Below are 17,691 nucleotides of genomic sequence, written 5' to 3' on the forward strand. Positions count from 1 at the left end.
AACATCACCATTAAATGATATGGAACGGAAAATATTCTATTAACTTCATATTGTATTCGCAAACATTTATAAAAATAACGGATTTTTTAGATTAAATATGTCTACAGTTATATTATAGTTTAAATAAATCAATATCTTTGAACATTAAAAAAAAAATTTAGATTTAGATGTACTTTGGATAAGAAAATCATTTTTTTATATCAAAAGTGTTGCTTATATACGGATTTGTCTGTATTATTTATGATTTATATTTGATACCAACATAATATTTATAAAATTTTATTAATTAATGAAAATGTTATTTGAAAATCTGGTTCAAATCTTCACATTATTATGAAAGTAAGTCATTCATTTGTATATTTTAATTTGGAAAGGGTTTGTGAATATGAAATTTTGAGTCCGTAGTTAAGGGTGCCTTTATTGGGTTTACTCTCATTTCTAATCTTGATAAGGAGGACTATTTAAAGTACTATAGGAAAGTTTCATTTCTGCATACTACTTCTCTTTTGGAAATAGTTATTGTTTAAAAATATTTGTGAGGAGAGCTAATCAATCCAATCAATATGACACCTACTCCATTAAAAAAACCCGTTGTGCGGGGCACTACTAAAATGAGCCTTCATGATCGATTCACTGCACTTCGCAAACTATCTGTACAACGGACTTCTCAAACCTTTCAAAATGGAGGAAATAATATTAGTAGAAACCTTAATAGCAATACGAATACTAATAAAGCTTCGATACCTCTCTATAAGCCAAGACCACATCAACAAACGGCTCTTCAACGAACTGTTGCAATGGAGGCTGCTCTTAAGATTAAAAAGAAATCCATGAAACAAAGACTTGGACATCACCAACAAATCCGACAAAAAATTTCTAGAGGAAATAATTCCTTTCGAAGTCGACGTCCAACTCGCCCTTTTGGAAGGTATCCAGCTCGAGGGGGTGCTAACAATTCCATTTACAAGAGAAATGTTACTTCCACTTTCAAAGGAGGAGCCCGTGGTCGTGGCAGTTATCGAAGATTGACTCGTATGCCTTCCAATGGGAATAAAAATAGATATAATAGTACTAGGCAAACTCCCAATAAACGTCCCAATCGAATAAATAACTTTGGTTCTTCTCCATCTAAGGATGAATTGGATGCCCAACTCGATAATTACATGTCTTCAACAAAGTCTCTTTTAGATTATGATCCAATTGAGTAATTTATGAGAATCATTTTCTTGTATTTTTGTGTTGAGTCCATCGTTTTTTACTACGTTTTTGTGTTTTAATTAGGTTTGAGACTTCGGAATTCATTTTGTTATTAGTTTATATTATGTATGTATAAATTTTAGGAATGACAACTCTAGATTTGATCCTTTTGTACGAAAAATTGTATTATAATAAGTGTTATATAATATGTATTAATGAAGTTGTGTAAAATCTAGTTTGTGAGAACAAGGAGCACAAAACTAAAATATATATTTTACCAAACCCCTTTAAAAAAACTTTGGACTGAATGCAAGGATAATAGAAATAGAAATGTATTATATGTATTATTATGTACTATTAACCTTGGACTGGATGTACATAATGTAAGTAAAATTATGTAGGTATAAAAGGTGTCAATAACTATCTGAAACTTGAGAAATATCAAGAATTCATTAATGATTATTTATTATTAAATTATCATTCATGTTGTATATATATATATTTTGTGCAAAAGTAGCGAATTTGGACAAGCTATAGCGTGAAAAAAGCAAATAGTACAAGTTATATCCTGAAAAAAGCAAATTGTACAATTAACAACAAAACAATGAGATGATCAATTTTAAATGAAGGATTTAAAGTACTTAAGGTGAGGGTAATGCAATTATTGAATATTCCATGGATGATGTGACATATTAGTGGTCTAGTTTTTGACTTGTAATGGAAATTACATACAAGTACAAGTATTATGTGGTGCATTATGAAGTCAAAATTCCCATAATTATATTATTTATAAATACATAATTACCATGTAGTTTTAATAGATAAAAACGAAATGATAATATGAATTAACAATTAAATAATACATTTTAAACGAATAAATTACAACTTGTATAATTTGCAGATACCGAGTGTTCCATTGAAATCTGAACACTTCCTAATTCAATAATTAATAAAAGTAGAGTGAAGAAATTAATTCATATTTTGATATATCAAAGCATAAGTAATTAGTTACAAAAAAAAAAGCTCTCTAGGTTAGATACAAGTCGAGAAAATGACAATTAAACGTGATCGACGAATTTCTATTCGCGCATTCCAAGCAGTGGGGCGTCTCTAAGACCAACATCTACGCCGTCAATAAATCCGAAAGGTTGGATAAGAAGAAGGAATCTGTCAAAAATTCCAAACTGGACGCGAAGGAATTAAAGAAAATAGCCCAGGTCAATCTTCTCAAGTCCATGAGTGCCCAAGCAGAAGATCTTAGGATTTCACACCAGACTATCTGCGAGTTGAGGATTGTATCATACTGATGCACTATGTATTCCGAGAGTCCTAAAATGGAACTTCTTATCCGTTGACATAATGATGGATATATAAGCTGGACATAGCTCCAAGCAGGACCATACATTATTATATAAATTAACTTTAGGAATACTTTTAAAAGTATCTGTAGCGTTATCAAATTTATACAATGGCCTCTGAGATCTTAGGACTACGATAGACTTTGGTGTAAATCTGTCTCACAATAGGATGACTAAAAAGTCTGAAAATATATACCTTGATTTAGCTGCAAAATATTAAGAATTCAATATATCTTACCAGTGATATGTCAAAGGGATTGTAATGATGATCCTTGCAAGTCACATCATATTTAATTTAAACATTTCAAGGCAAGATGTCATTAACGAACAATAAATTATAACAATTATTTTCAAATAAAATGGATGAAAGATTTAATACTACTAGGATTTTAGTTTTGATTTAAATTGTTGAGACACAATTTCGAGAATGATAGATAGTTTTAAAATTTCGAATCCACCTTTTTCTAGTTGATAAACAAGGAGCCGGAAGAAGGCCACTTGACTGAATGTATGTGTAACCGTTTGGGGAGAGAGACTTGAGTACTCGTCCCTGAATAATATCCTCTTTATTCAATCTACCAAATTTTTCCCGCTAACTATGAGTTTACTTTAAACCTCAGTAAATATTTTTCAAGCCATCCTTTCATCACCTTTAGAAAATAGGAATTATATTTTAGCTTCTTACTACTTCCCTCAAAATGATTTGCACAATTCTGGGTGTCTTTCCAACGCGACACCTTCGATGACAAACTCTTTCCCAAATCTTTTTCCTTGAGCAATCCCTGGGGGAAATCTGGTAAAGCATATTATTAGGTGAATAACAAATGGCAACTGCACAGATACAAGATATATTGTCGGACTCCATCACCAGTCACTATATTAAAATAAAGGTATAGGAAAAATTAATAATAACAATTTCATTTAATTACTACGAATACGATTAATATACAATATTTATATAAATTTTTCAGATCGGCTCTGACATCACAAAAGCAATTCTTCTATTTGGCTTCACCAGCAGTCGGTACGGTACAACAATTCAAAAAGGAGGGCTGGCTTCAATGTATGTTATAGAAATACCTTGTATTTCAAGTTACCTTTGGGTGGGGGGGAGGTATGAATAGTATTTTTCAGGCTGACATTTCATTTTTTCCGACTCTCATATTTGAAATATGGGCCTTTTCATTTTTCCCAAAAAGAAAAGGGGCCATCTCAATAAAAAAATCTTCATTTTTAATCGAATTACTTTTTTTTTAAATCAATCCTTTATTGAGGCCCTTTTGCTAAACAGTGTTAATATTTAATTTAATGATTTTTTTTTAATTTAATAACATTTTTATCAATTTTCATTGAGTTCTTTATATAAGGGCATATTTTAAAGGGATCGCCAAGTGTTGTTTCAAATTTTCAAGCCACTGGAACATTAATACAAAAATCTTATTTCCCCCGAATCATATACTTCATGGGGTGTACCCTAGTTGCAACGAGCCTGGAAATGCTACACTCCTCTTGACTAAAATCTTATTGTCAAATTCATTGAAAAGACAACGTTTTTTGACAATTAATATGATTTTGAAAGTCAATATTCATTGTTGTTAAAAAATTGTTACAAAACGGTTATTTTTCAAAATTATCTATTAATCAAAATCTTCAGCAAAATAATCATATTTATGTAATCCCTACATATAATTTGCGAAAATAATAATTATTGCATATTGAAATTTTAGATTTCATTTAAAATTTATAATTGACTTTTATTTTAGAACAGCAATTTCATTTTTCATTTAATTATCAGATAATTTGACAATACTTGAGTTATTCAACAGAGTAAAAGGATGGGACAAAATATATGTAGACTTGCCCATCCCCCATATGAAAACACATCCTATACCCATGATATATTTATTTAAATTATTTTTAAAAAAACTCAATTTCCTTTCTTCAAAAGCCTTCAGAATAATAAGAAAAAATCAGCTCTCAGTTTTGATGTGAGGTTTTTTGGAAAAACAATTTCTTTTTTTAATGGTTAAGATCAGTTTCATTTTCGAGAAGAAGGGGGCAGAAAATAGCTCCTTTACAGAGAGGGTTAAGTTTTTTAAGTTTTTTTTTAATATCATGTATCGGTCCTAAGGTTTGATACATCGGTCTTTCAGTCCTACTGTCCTAGCTATCTCTTTATTTTCGTCACTCTTAGATAGGATTGAAGAATATACGAACTAAATAGATAATTAATGATAGCTATAACGTATAATAATTAAGTATGTATCAATACCAAAATTCAGCCAATTTCATAATCACAATCAAAATGTAAATTAAGTTAAAATGAAAATTGACCAAATTGTCAAAGCATTTTGTACATTGCCCGTAATATATATATATGTTGCAGTTAAAGTAAAAAATCCGTTAATATGCAAAATAACTAGTTTATGCTTAATCAAGGTTGATAGAAGTACTTGGTTATACCATAACTTATGGTCCATAAGTTATAACGTATATACGACATATGTTTGACTTCTACCACGCTTTTAATATTAACATCATAGTAGATGAGTGGTTGCGTGTTTGGTCAAAATCTGTTTTCCCCGCCCAGCAGCCGGTACGATACATTAAATTGAAAAGGAATAATGACGTCATAGACAATAAGTGGTTGCATGTTTTGTCAAAATCTGCCTGTCTTGCCCAGCCGTCGGTACAATACATCAGATTGAAAATTCTAGCAAACCCGATTACACGATGGTCTAACCTTGAATTTCTATTAACCTTGGTGCTGAATAACTGAACAAGATCGTTAATGTGGGTAATAACTAAAAAAAGATTGTTAATGTACAAAATCATTGGAATAATAAATTTTACAATATCTTCCGAGACCCTTTCCAGAGACACAAATTGATACTCGGCCCATGGGATATGCAGCATGTACACAGGGCTTGATTTAGGCTTAGACTGTTTCGTCAATTCATGAATTTAGATTTTTTTTTCCAAAAAAAATTGAAAAACCAAACTTATCCCCCCCCCAACAACAAAAACTGTTGATTACAAAAATTTCCCTTCAACAAATTTAAAAAGACAATCCATTTTCAATAATAAATCTTTGCATCATTCGTTCTCTTCTTATATTAATCATTTTTAAATTATTCAAAAATATTTTTCCATATATTTGTCAGAATTGATTTATTTTTATTTTTTATAGGAGTTTATTATATTACAAACCAGTTTTTTAAGAGTTTATTTGTATGAAAAAAATGTTGCACACAATTATTAATTATCGAAACTTGTAAAGTTAAAAAAAAATATGACATCTTAAGTACAAATCTTATGCTGCATAAATGTGACTTTTTTCCCATTTTTTTTTCATATTGGCAGTGTTTTTAAATAAGCTCCAATATATTATTCATTTTTTGCAATTTCATGTGCAACCTTTCCTCAAAAAAGAAAAAGTGAGATAATGCTAATTGCGATAAATAGCTGTAGGGAAGATCGAGATAGGTTGTGACACTTTATGCTATTTTCAATAACTGACCAATGCCAAACAGCAATCGCGCATTTTCCCGAATGTCATAATTGCATCATAATTGAAATAGACGCCATCTGAAGGGCTCAAAGTTAATGTTTTTACTAGTTAAAATGTACACATTTCCAATCAATCTTCATAAAACTTCATCAAATAACTTTATGAATAAAAAATACTTGATGTCAAGGATAAACACTCATGTTTGAATTTAGTCAAAGTAATATCTACGGTAAATCCCTAAAAATGCCTAAATTTGTACAACTAATTTTTTTCATCGAGTAGGGTAGAGAAACGTAGGAAAATTTAAGAAAAATATCTTGTTCTTTCCATTGTAGTAGTTAATTTTTATCTACAATGTGGAAATAAGATTTTATAACGATTTATTTAGATATATTAGAATATATATATTATATTACGTATTTTTAGAAATTGTGAATGTCAGATATTAAATAATATTGATGGCCCCATTTTAACATCCAAAAGTACACTTCTTTGTTTAATATTAATTAAAGAAGAGTTTGTAGTCTTATACAACTTTGTTGTTTATGCACCCAAAATGGACGACATCAAAATTGTCACGTCAAGTATAACACTCCACAAATATATACCCCTCAAATTAAAGTTTGTAACAACCTCCTTCAGTCCTTCCTAACTATTATTTGATAGAATATTGTAACCATTCATAAGTTCGAACCGAACTAGAAGTCATTTGCCGGCCAATTACATCACTTTTATTCACTCAAACACATGCGCGTGCGCGAGTGGTCATAATGTTGTTTAGTGTAAATATTGTTTTGCCGTTTTTTTTGAGGTAATGACGGGATATTAATATGATATTATTCAACACAAGCTTATGTTATTCTTAATGTTATCTAAATAGATTGGAATGGAAAGTGGATTACTTCGTAGGAGTACTCGGTACTCTCAGGAGAGTAATTATGGAGAAGAAGAGGACGAGGAGGAAGAAGAAGAAGAAGATGATGATGATGATGAAGAAGAACAAGATTCCTTCACCAGAGCCGCTTCCGAAAAGTTAATCGAAAAAATAGAGGAGAAAAAAGGTTATTTGGAGCGACTGAAACAGGAATTGAAGAGCTTGAAGAAGGAACCGTTCGTGATTCCAGATGAATCCGAAGAGGAAAAAGAGGCTCGTATTTTAAACCGTATTCAACAGCTCAAAAAGAGCTCACTTTGGTTCACTTTTGAGCCCAAGAAACGAATGGACCCCTCGTTGAAGAAGCCAAAAGTCCATTGGGATTTCGTCCTTGAAGAAATGTCGTGGCTCTCAAGCATTTTTCAGCAGGAAATGAAAGCCAAGAAATTAGGAGCTAAGAAATGTGCAAAAATGGTCCAAAAACACTTTTCAGATAAGGCTCTAAGTGTCGCAAGAGCGGAAAAAGCTCACGAACAACACCTTAAAAAGTTAGCGTCTTTTCAAGCTAAAGAAATTCGGGAGTTTTGGTCAAATGTCGAGAAGTTTTTTGAGTTTCGATTACAGAAGCGTATTGAGTATATGCGTAAAAAAGCTCTGGATGAACATCTCAATTTCATTGTGGATAAAACGGAAAAGTTTTCCAATATGTTGGCAGAAAGTTTGGCACAAGACATTTCTTCACCATCACTTAAAAACGAGCAGCAGTCCAAGATGATCCAAGAATCTGAGAGTGCTCCTGAAAAATATGAGAAGGAATATCGTCCTGATTCTTCTTCCGAAGATGATGAAGAAACTATAGCAATGGACGAAAAAGATCATGGACAGGACGAAGAGGAGTTGAACAAGCTCAAAAAAGAGTCTGAAATACCCATTGAAGAATTACTCCGTAAGTATTATTCGGATCAGCAAGCATCAAATTCTGAGTCAGAAGAGAAAGACAAGGTTATGGAAGTCGAGAAGAATGACGAAAGTGAACAAGTGGTCAAGAAAGAGAAAAGTAAAGAAGTTGTATCCAAAATGGAAGAAAAAGATGTTGAAGAAGTTGATAATAATTATTCAAAATCTGATATAATTTCTTCTCCAAAGGACGAAACTTCTCATGACAAGAAGAAGGAAAATAAAGTCGAAGAAGAAGAAGAAGAAAGAGAGTATACATTAGAACGGTTGATGAACGAGGAAGAATCAGATAGTGATTTTAATAATGTCATTGCAATGGCGGCCAAGTTTCAACCAACAGGAAACACACTTGCAACAACCAATGTGAAAACACCTATACCCTTCATTCTCAAACATAGTCTTCGAGAGTATCAACATATCGGCCTAGATTGGTTAGTAACTCTTCAGGAACGTAAATTGAATGGAATCCTTGCCGATGAAATGGGCTTGGGAAAGACAATACAAACAATTGCCTTTTTGGCTCATATGGCATGTGAAAAACAGTTATGGGGTCCACATTTAATTGTTGTTCCTACTTCAGTGCTATTGAATTGGGAAATGGAAATAAAGAAATGGGCTCCGTCTTTTAAGGTTTTAACCTATTATGGTTCTCAAAAAGAGAGACGGTTAAAAAGAATAGGATGGACTAAACCCAATGCCTTTCATATTTGTATCACCTCGTACAAACTTGTCATTCAGGATCATTCCAGTTTTAGAAGAAAAAAGTGGCACTATTTTATATTAGATGAAGCTCAACATATAAAAAATTTTAAATCTCAGCGTTGGCAAATGTTATTGAATTTTGCGAGTGATGGTAGATTACTACTAACAGGTACTCCATTGCAAAACAATTTGATGGAGCTTTGGTCCTTAATGCACTTTCTCATGCCCCATGTATTTGAATCTCATAGAGATTTTAAGGAGTGGTTTTCAAACCCTTTAACCGGTATGGTTGAAGGCAGTGCAGAGTACAATGATGGCTTGATCAAAAGACTGCATAAAGTGTTGAGACCTTTCCTTTTGAGACGCTTAAAAAATGAGGTGGAAAAACAACTTCCTAAAAAATATGAACATATAATCCGTTGTGGACTCTCTAATAGACAACGCTATCTCTATGATGATTTCATGTCACGAACCAAGACTAAAGAGACACTTGAGACTGGGAACTTTCTTAGTGTAATTAATATTTTAATGCAGCTTCGAAAGGTTTGTAATCATCCTAATTTATTTGAGCCACGACCTACTGTCTCTCCCTTTGTGGATTTTGTTGTTCAGTTAGATATACCTAAACTTGCTCTTCGTGATCGAATTCGTAATTTAGCAGTCGACTTTGCATATCATCCAATTTTATTGACTCCTCATGAATTTACTTCCAGTGCATACTCTTCATTTAGAGCCAATCAATTAAAAATGAATAAATTGCAATATCCAGTGCACACTGCTTCTGTTCCAATAGCCAAGTTGCAGTTCACCATAAAGAATGAGCTTCAAAGTAATAATAATCAAAATATTAGTTACATTGATGCAAACTCACTTCTCAACAATAACGTTTGGCTTAAAAACTACGAAAAAGATCATGAGCTCTCTGTCAAAATTAAAAGAGGTTCATATGCTGTTCATCCATGCGAAGTTGCATCTAAAGTTCCACGGGTCGAACTAGAAGATCCACTTTTTGATTACGAATCTAGTATTAAAACAAATGGAGATGTTGAGGTAGAGGAGATAGACTATCCGTCATCGAAGAGAGGGATTTTCTCATCCCCCTTGTTTGACACTGACGTGGACTTCCCTCCTTTAGATTCTTTTAAGAAAAAAAAGTCAATTAATTTCGAACGTCAATACGATTTTCGATCTCGGCTTAACTGCTTGAAATGTGAAACTAATCCAGTGTATGGCACTGATTTAATTGATGCTGTACGTTTTATATCAGCGGATGCCTTCTCCTTCCCTAAAATATCCATGATGGTTCCAGGGGATAATGAGAAGCTGATTCATAAATATCCACATTTTCCAGAAACTAACTTGGAAACTGTAGAACGTCTCAAACCCTTTTTTGACTATTTTATGTTGTATATCCCTCATTGCTTGAGTATAAAGCCACTCGAGCATACTTCTAATGAAGATGTGATAAAAGATGACTCCTTAAATGGCACTGCATCTCTACAAAATAATCTCATGTGTAGGCCTTTTAATTTACTTCTTCCAGAGACTCGTTTGATCCAGTATGACTGTGGAAAGTTGCAAAGGTTAAAAACAATTCTTAGTAACCTTAGAGCAGATAATAGTCGTGTCTTGATATTTACTCAAATGACAAAAATTCTTGATATATTAGAGATATTCTTAAATTATCTTGGCTACATATACCTAAGACTCGATGGATCCACCAAAGTAGAGCAGCGTCAAATACTTATGGAAAGGTTTAATGGAAGTAAAAAGTACTTTTGCTTTATTCTTTCTACTCGATCTGGAGGTGTAGGAATCAATTTAACTGGTGCGAACGCTGTGATATTTTACGATTCAGACTGGAATCCTACGATGGATGCACAAGCTCAAGACCGTTGTCATCGTATTGGACAAACTCGTGATGTTCACATTTATAGACTTGTTAGTGAAAAAACAATTGAGGAAAATATTCTTAAAAAAGCGAATCAAAAAAGGTTGTTAGGGGATCTTGCGATTGAAGGCGGTAGTTTTACTACGGCCACTCTAAAGAAACAGACGATTAGGGATCTTTTTGATGTAAATGATGAAACTGTGTCTGGTACACAAGTTACAGAAGAAGATCATTCATCATCATCCCGAGTTAGCGCCAGAGCGGTTGGTGTTTTTGAAAATGCGATTTCCGCTGTGGAAGATGATTCAGATATTCAGGTATTTTTTTTTTTTAATCTTATTTTGTTTACCACTTGCTCAATAAAAATCCTTTCGTAGGCCTTAAAATCAGCAACCAAGGAGTTCGCTGAAGATCAGGCAGAATTTGATGAAACAGAGACATCCGAGAAAAATGAAATGGAGGAGCTTATTAAGTAAGTATTGAAGACTTTTATAACTTTTTCTAAAGGAGTAGATAATAATAATATTTACTTGATTACTATAATTTTAGGTCAATATTGGATCAACTCACTTCACTTGAACGCTACGCGCTTTCTCATATTGAAAAAATGGAAAAAGAGTGGCAAGATGAGCAGATAGCTCAAGCCAAAGCTGAAATAGAAGAACAAAAACGGGAGCTTAATTCTAAAAAGATTGAAGAGTTATCGGATGAGAGTAGCGAAGAAGATGATGAGTAGCTTCAATCGAGGATATCTTCAGGTTTTCAGATACAATCATTCAGATATACATATATTTATATTTTGATTATGCTTATAACACAGAAGTTACAACGTCCTGTTTTATTATTTTTTTCATTCAGTTTTTATTGTTGATTGGAAGTGATTTTCAAATGAAGGATTATTACATTCATGGGATTTTTTTTTTTCAATTATAATTATTAATTTGTTGATAATGACAAGGAAATGTATGATAAAGTTATAGAATAATATATGCTTTATTAATACGTAAAAGAACACAATAACTCGAATCTTGATAAAAGAAACTTTATTTGTATAATTCATAAGGACTATAATTATTTCATTAATGAAAGCAACAGTAATATTTAGTATTATGGTACATTATATGGAAGACATAAATTGAGTAAAGTTGTATAACAACAACTTATTATCACTAACGATTACAAGTTACAACAATATTTGATGATAGATAATTTAATTTTGTAAACACGCGCCGTGAGTGAATCCTTCACACTGGAACACCAAGTTCAAAAGCTCTTTCCATGGCACGGCCAGAATAATACATTCCCAATATCCCAAAAAATACTCCTAGTGCTATGATAAATATATCGTATCCCATGGTCAACATTGGCATTACTTTTCTTTTGAGATAAAGGTGGAAGATCGATGGCCAAATGAATGATAGAAAGCAACCTGTGAAACTTCCAATAAATCCCATGAGAATCGTAAAATGTGGAATGACAACGGCAAATACAATTGTGACACAAATAACAATAACACGGAAAGCCAAGCCCCATACTTTTAGGTCACCGTCGAGTGCCCAAATAGTCGGGAAAACAGTAGCTGGTTTTCCCTGAAATAATTCTTTTTCAAGCATTTCACAGGCAGCGTAGTAAGGAAGAGGATAAGAGAGTAAGGCTTTAACTACCAGAATAATGTTAACCAGTGTTTTTAGAGTAGGTTCTAAATTATTGACCACTTCTTCTTGTGTATCTTCTTGCCATGTAAGAAAGCCTATATAGCCAAACAAGCCCTTAAATATGGCTGCAGCTACATGTGACCAATTTAACATACATTCAAACTTGGATTTATCAATCATATTTCCTTCCAAGGTTGGTAAAAATATCTGAGACGTGTAGCTGAATACGATTACTCCAAGGGCAATTGGAAATGAGAGAATATCAATCTCCATCGTTACTTTAGACCATCCCCATGATCCAATTCTCGTTAGACAATATCCTAAAATAACGATGTTAATAACTGTGTGAACGATACCATTCCAGAAGCTCAAATGTGATACATGAGTTAGATTTTTAAGGAATGCACATGGAAGGAGAAGGAGTCCACATATCATCATGTAGGATCGAGTATCAATACTTCCTTTCGGAAATGCTCCTATCAATAAATCTCCACATAGTACTACATAAAGGATGCAAGTCATCAAAAGCTCAATGAGTTGAGCAGCATTAATGATCTTCCCTCCATATTTCTTTCCAAAACACTCTTGTGCAATTTCATTGTAACTAAACCTTACTTTAACAAGTTCTCCTCTCTCATCTGGCTCGTAGAGACATTCAACTAAAATCTTCCCGGTATGGCAACATATATGAGCAATTCCTACCATAGCAAGAATTGCCCAGTAGCCTCCATGGTAAACTCCGTAAGGCAATGAAACAATAAACATGCCTTGTATAGCATTTGTCACATTCCAAGCGGCTTCCCACTCCGTGATTTTCCCCGTTTTTTTATATTCTTCCATCTTTCCAGTGGGATCGTCATCATCTTTCTTTCCAGTTTTTTCTCTAGCAAACCGCTTTACATCATCTGCTGAAGATTTGAGACATTCAGGAGTAACCTTGGATGTCACCCAGTCTTTACAACTATGGATTAATGTTGCCATTTTCCGGGAAGACGTTGATTGCGTTACTTATAGAGTAGATGTTCCCTAGAATAAAAGTACTTTTGCTCCCTCACGAGTTTATTTCATAGTTTGAAAAATCAATAATTCTTAGGGTATTATTATAAGGATAACTAAGAGAAGGAAAGCAAAATGGGCAACTACTTAAAGAAAAAAGAAGAGGAATTCGTCAAGTATTTTGTAGGATATATATTAATTTTATTTACACTGAAGAATATATACACTAGGTGAATGAAACTAATTTTAATATGTATTGTAATATAAAATTAGTCGCCATATTTTATAATAAAGCTCAATTAATCCTTTAAAATACAGGAGTAGTTTTAAAGCAATTGTGAATGGATCATAGATTGATAAGGAATTTATTGATACAATATTACATAATTACATTAGTATTTGGATAAATAAAGAACTGATTGTGATTAAATATAGATAAATAAGGAAAGATTATTATATGGTATATAATAATTAATCTTCTTGTCAAAAAACTTTAGTGACAAAAGATTCGCTGTACAGGTTGCTTAGCCAACATTCTATTCATTTTCCTTCTTTGCATTTTTTCTACACACAAATGATTTGAATTACACTTGTTATTAAATACAAATCTTGGAATAGACTCCGTTCCATACATTTTGTGTAATGTTTTCTCAATTTTAATCTTTGCCAATCTTTTTTTTGTCAGGTTATCAAGTTCGTTTTCATTAGAAATAATACTTTCTTCGAGCTCGCCACTAAAGTTATGAAGCCAGTCTTGAAAATATTCAAGGGATGTATGCGGTAGGCCATCTTGGCATAAGCTTTCCGAAAAATTCCACCCCCAATCAGATAGCCAGTCTTCTTCGTTCATAATGGAGCTGAAGCTTCGTGTGCGTTGCCTCTCAATTCGAATTATCTGACGAAGAGTACAAAACTCGCTGTGAGAGTCTTCGAATGATTTCCTTAGATACGGTATTCCTTTGAATAAGGATTCCTCTGTGCTATTCTCCTGTTTGATTCTTTTCAAATTTTTCTTATAATGAGAGAAGGCAAGACATAGTTTTTGAGCTACATTTATGCTGGATCTTAGAAATAGGGAATTACCACACGAGTCTAGATCTTCATAAAAGAAATCGTCCTTCAAATTGTATTTCCAATCTTCAAAGTATGTTTCGATTTGGGTGGATAAGAGTAGTTTTTTCCACTTCTTTGAATGACATCTTCTAGAGGGTATTTTCTTCCTCAATACTTTTTCTTGGAAAATGTGTTTCCACGATCGAAATATATTCCAGTAGGCAATAGAAGTTGAGACAAATTTGGATGTAACTATGAACCCTTCCAAAATTTCACAACGATCATGAATCACATCAGGACGATCACAAATGGGAAGATCGCCAATTTCCTCACTAAGATTTCTAACTCTCTTGCTCTCTAAACTGATATTCCAAAATGCTTTATTTATGTCGACATCGTCATCAAACGGTCTACAGCCCAAATTCCAGTCACAGAAAATATCATCAGCATCTGAATGGGTATAGCAAATAACGTGGGGTTTGGGTCTTCGATTTTTTAATTGACGGCGAAACCAGGATCGGAAATATTCATTCTTTTTCATTTTCTTTAGATGAATCACAATTGCATCCCAGTCAAAATCCTTACCATCCCCTCCTGACTGTAGGAGCTTCCATATCTTTTTAAAATCATTTTTGTTACCTTGAGGCTTCCAAAGAGAGTAACGCTCTTCTTTTATATGACTTAAATCATCTTTACATCCTTTTAAATCTGAGCCATGGTCAATTGATTTTATCACTTGATTTGAGATACAATCAATTAGATCTCTTGTTAATTCCATTGATTCTTGCATTTTCATTTTCCATGCATCAAGGATATCTTCTTCATTGATTCTTTTGAAATCCCATTCTTTTTTAAAAGAGTACGTAAACCCGTGCATTCGAGAGGCTTCTTCTTCTATAATTTCCATTGCATTCTTTTTCCAACGAAATACATATGTTTCGGGATCCTCTTCTAATACACTACGAATGTATCCGTTATAAGTACCTGAGTCTTGTGGCGTTCTAACTTTAACCATCTTAATTGTAACTAAATCTTAGGTCTAGTCCTGGTGTTTTCGAATAAGTAATTGAACAAGCAGGGGAAATGAAACAAAATATTCTTGTAGATTGCCCTCGCTTCCTTCATGCTTTTCCCAAAGAATATAAATTAAATGATGAAAAAAGCGGTAGAGCAGAGAGTAGCTGTTCAAACCGTCAGCACCGTGTATACAGTATGAAAGGGAAACTACTGATTTTTCTATTGCGTAGTTGTATTTCAACTCCTTAAAATCTTAAAATATTTCTCTAGGTATATTCATTGAACAATTAAATTATCCCACTATGGTACATTTTAATTATGCCTAGAAAATATTTCTTATAATATTTATTACGAGGTATGTCTATTTTCTCTATATCTAATCCCAATGACCTCTATATTAATACTTTCTTTTATTCAAACAACGTAATAGTTGTATGGCTGAATATTATCTGCGAGCCGATTCGTTAGCTCAATTGAGAAAATAAAAGTGCGTAGTTCCTAATTCTGTGTACTATATATTCAAACAGCAGTTGTGTTGTATATCTACGGCTATTTTCCACGTTGCGAGAAAAATGCAGGAAGAAAAAGCCGGCAAAACTAACATTAGAGAAGAGGGGCCTCATATTTTGCTATAGCGTGAAATATTTGATGACAATATACAGTGCCTACTTGCACTCCTTAGTCCTTACTCAGGACTAAGGAGTGTCCGCAGAATATATTTTTTTTGAATTATTTTTATGAAAATAGTTCAAAAATCCTATTCACAAAAAATTATAAAAATCTAATGTTATTCAGAGAAAATTAAATATGTTGGAAAATAAATTAAAAAATTAAATATTTTGGAAAAAAATTAAAAAATCTATACCTATTTACAGAAAATTACATTTTTTGGAAACAAATTTCAAATATTAAATTTTTAGGAAATTTAAAAAAAAGGTATTCACAGAAAATTAAATTTTTTTGGAAAAAACTTAAAAAAATACTTAGTTATTCATATAGATTAGATTTTTTGGAAAAAAATCTAAAAACTATTTTTTTTGCATAAGAAATTTTATTAGCTAAATTAAATTTTAAATATTAAACTTTTTGAAAAAAAAAAAAAATCTTGTAAAGAGCAAAAATTCGTTAATTTGGGTGAGACTACCGCCGTTCCAGCCCTCCCCCTGCGTACGCGGACGTTCATGTCACTCCTTACCGGTAATATGATATTTTCACTTTCTTTCATATCAAATGAGACTACATTTCATCTCTCTAGGTAGGTATAGAAATATAATTAATTAATGATCATCGTAATTGTTGCGTCTGACGAGGTACTTGACGCAAACTACCAAAAGAGAATCTGCAATAACCAAGCGAATGAAATAGAAATTATGGAGAATTTTGATATGTTAATGCTTCATATATTCTATATACAAACGAATAGAATTCATACTATTCTGATATTGACAATCCTGTATGGGTATTAAATGCAGACTGTATTTATTAAACCTGTATAAATCCATATTTTTTTGGGACAACTCCTTCCGACAATTCAGTGTCTTAAAAGTTACATTGTAGAGGCTAAGGAGATAGTTGAGAAATGCAAAGTGTTGGTTGATGCAACGATAGAGGGACTAAAGAAGCGATTTGATCTCTATTTTGAATCCAGAGAGTTGCTTCTTGCCTCAGTCTATCTCCCCGAATTCAAAATAGAGTTTTTTTAGACTAGGGAATCTATAAAGCGTCAGTTTAGTGCAGATTAAACCAGATTCCTATTTATTCTAACTATACAAGACCACTGAATATGGTCACTTAGTGTAAAAAAAATTTCATACTGCAAATTTAATGTATTAGTTGCCTTTTCATGGATCATTAATTTTTATTGTTCCCATAAGGCTTTCTTCTTCCATGTTTTTTCCCCATAGTTCAAAAATGAACTAATCAATTGAAAAAAGTGAACGAAAAACGAAAGGAAATGGGTGAACGGGTCCAAGCCTGGATGATACATACATATTAAGTTTTTACTCAACAAATTTATATTTTTTTACTAAAAGGCAGGCTAAAAGACACCTGTGATTAGTTAGTACTTTTTATTTATTTTACATTTGAGTGTGAAATTTCTTAGTCAGACCGTGCTCAGGTATGATTAAAGTATAAGTTCAAGTAATCACAAATTATCCTTGTTCTCGAGAAATATTTTTTTTTATTTGCGTCAAAAAAAAAAAACACAGTATGAAGAAAAAAATACTTTGATTTCTTTGGGACATTTTTCATGATCATATCATTATGTAATTATATTTATTCATGAATAAAAGTTGACAAATAGTAGTCATTTAAATCATACTTCATATTTTTCCCATTAAAAAGAGAGGTTGAATGAATGTCACTTTCCATTATAGATAATAGTTCTTAAATTACCGAGTTTAGAAAATATATCTACCATAAATCATAATTCATAATATAATATTATAGTACGTGCAAGGTAACTAGAAATACAAGGT

At 32.4% G+C, this 17,691-nt stretch overlaps 3 protein-coding genes and 1 long non-coding RNA gene across 5 annotated transcripts; 2 read left to right on the forward strand and 2 right to left on the reverse strand.

Moving 5' to 3' along the window:
- On the forward strand, positions 1 to 2,076 carry LOC121117574 (uncharacterized). Its single transcript, XM_071888773.1, has one exon. It carries the CDS (start codon positions 564 to 566, stop codon positions 1,206 to 1,208), a length of 645 nt encoding a protein of 214 aa, XP_071744874.1. The 5' UTR covers positions 1 to 563; the 3' UTR covers positions 1,209 to 2,076.
- Positions 2,077 to 2,153: 77 nt separating this feature from the next.
- On the reverse strand, positions 2,154 to 3,591 carry LOC121117917 (uncharacterized). Of its 2 annotated transcripts, none has more exons than XR_005864275.2 (3): positions 3,505 to 3,591; positions 2,794 to 3,429; positions 2,154 to 2,737 (listed from the first exon to the last, which is right to left on the reverse strand). It is a non-coding gene; the product is annotated as an uncharacterized lncRNA (long non-coding RNA). The 2 variants fall into 2 exon arrangements; XR_005864274.2 differs by having other exon boundaries at positions 3,485 to 3,574.
- A 3,221-nt stretch (positions 3,592 to 6,812) lies between these two features.
- Positions 6,813 to 11,507, forward strand: dom (domino helicase). The gene is made up of 4 exons (XM_040713270.2): positions 6,813 to 6,877; positions 6,947 to 10,807; positions 10,868 to 10,962; positions 11,040 to 11,507. The coding sequence occupies exons 2-4, from the start codon at positions 6,953 to 6,955 to the stop codon at positions 11,224 to 11,226; spliced, it is 4,137 nt and encodes a 1,378-aa protein (XP_040569204.1). The 5' UTR covers positions 6,813 to 6,877; positions 6,947 to 6,952; the 3' UTR covers positions 11,227 to 11,507.
- Positions 11,508 to 11,518: 11 nt separating this feature from the next.
- VGAT (vesicular GABA transporter) lies at positions 11,519 to 13,187 on the reverse strand. Its single transcript, XM_040713271.2, has one exon. The coding sequence runs from the start codon at positions 13,124 to 13,126 to the stop codon at positions 11,735 to 11,737; it is 1,392 nt and encodes a 463-aa protein (XP_040569205.1). The 5' UTR covers positions 13,127 to 13,187; the 3' UTR covers positions 11,519 to 11,734.
- Positions 13,188 to 17,691: the final 4,504 nt, after the last annotated feature.

This window comes from Lepeophtheirus salmonis, chromosome 5, assembly GCF_016086655.4.
Source record: "Lepeophtheirus salmonis chromosome 5, UVic_Lsal_1.4, whole genome shotgun sequence".
Taxonomy (NCBI): domain Eukaryota; kingdom Metazoa; phylum Arthropoda; class Copepoda; order Siphonostomatoida; family Caligidae; genus Lepeophtheirus; species Lepeophtheirus salmonis.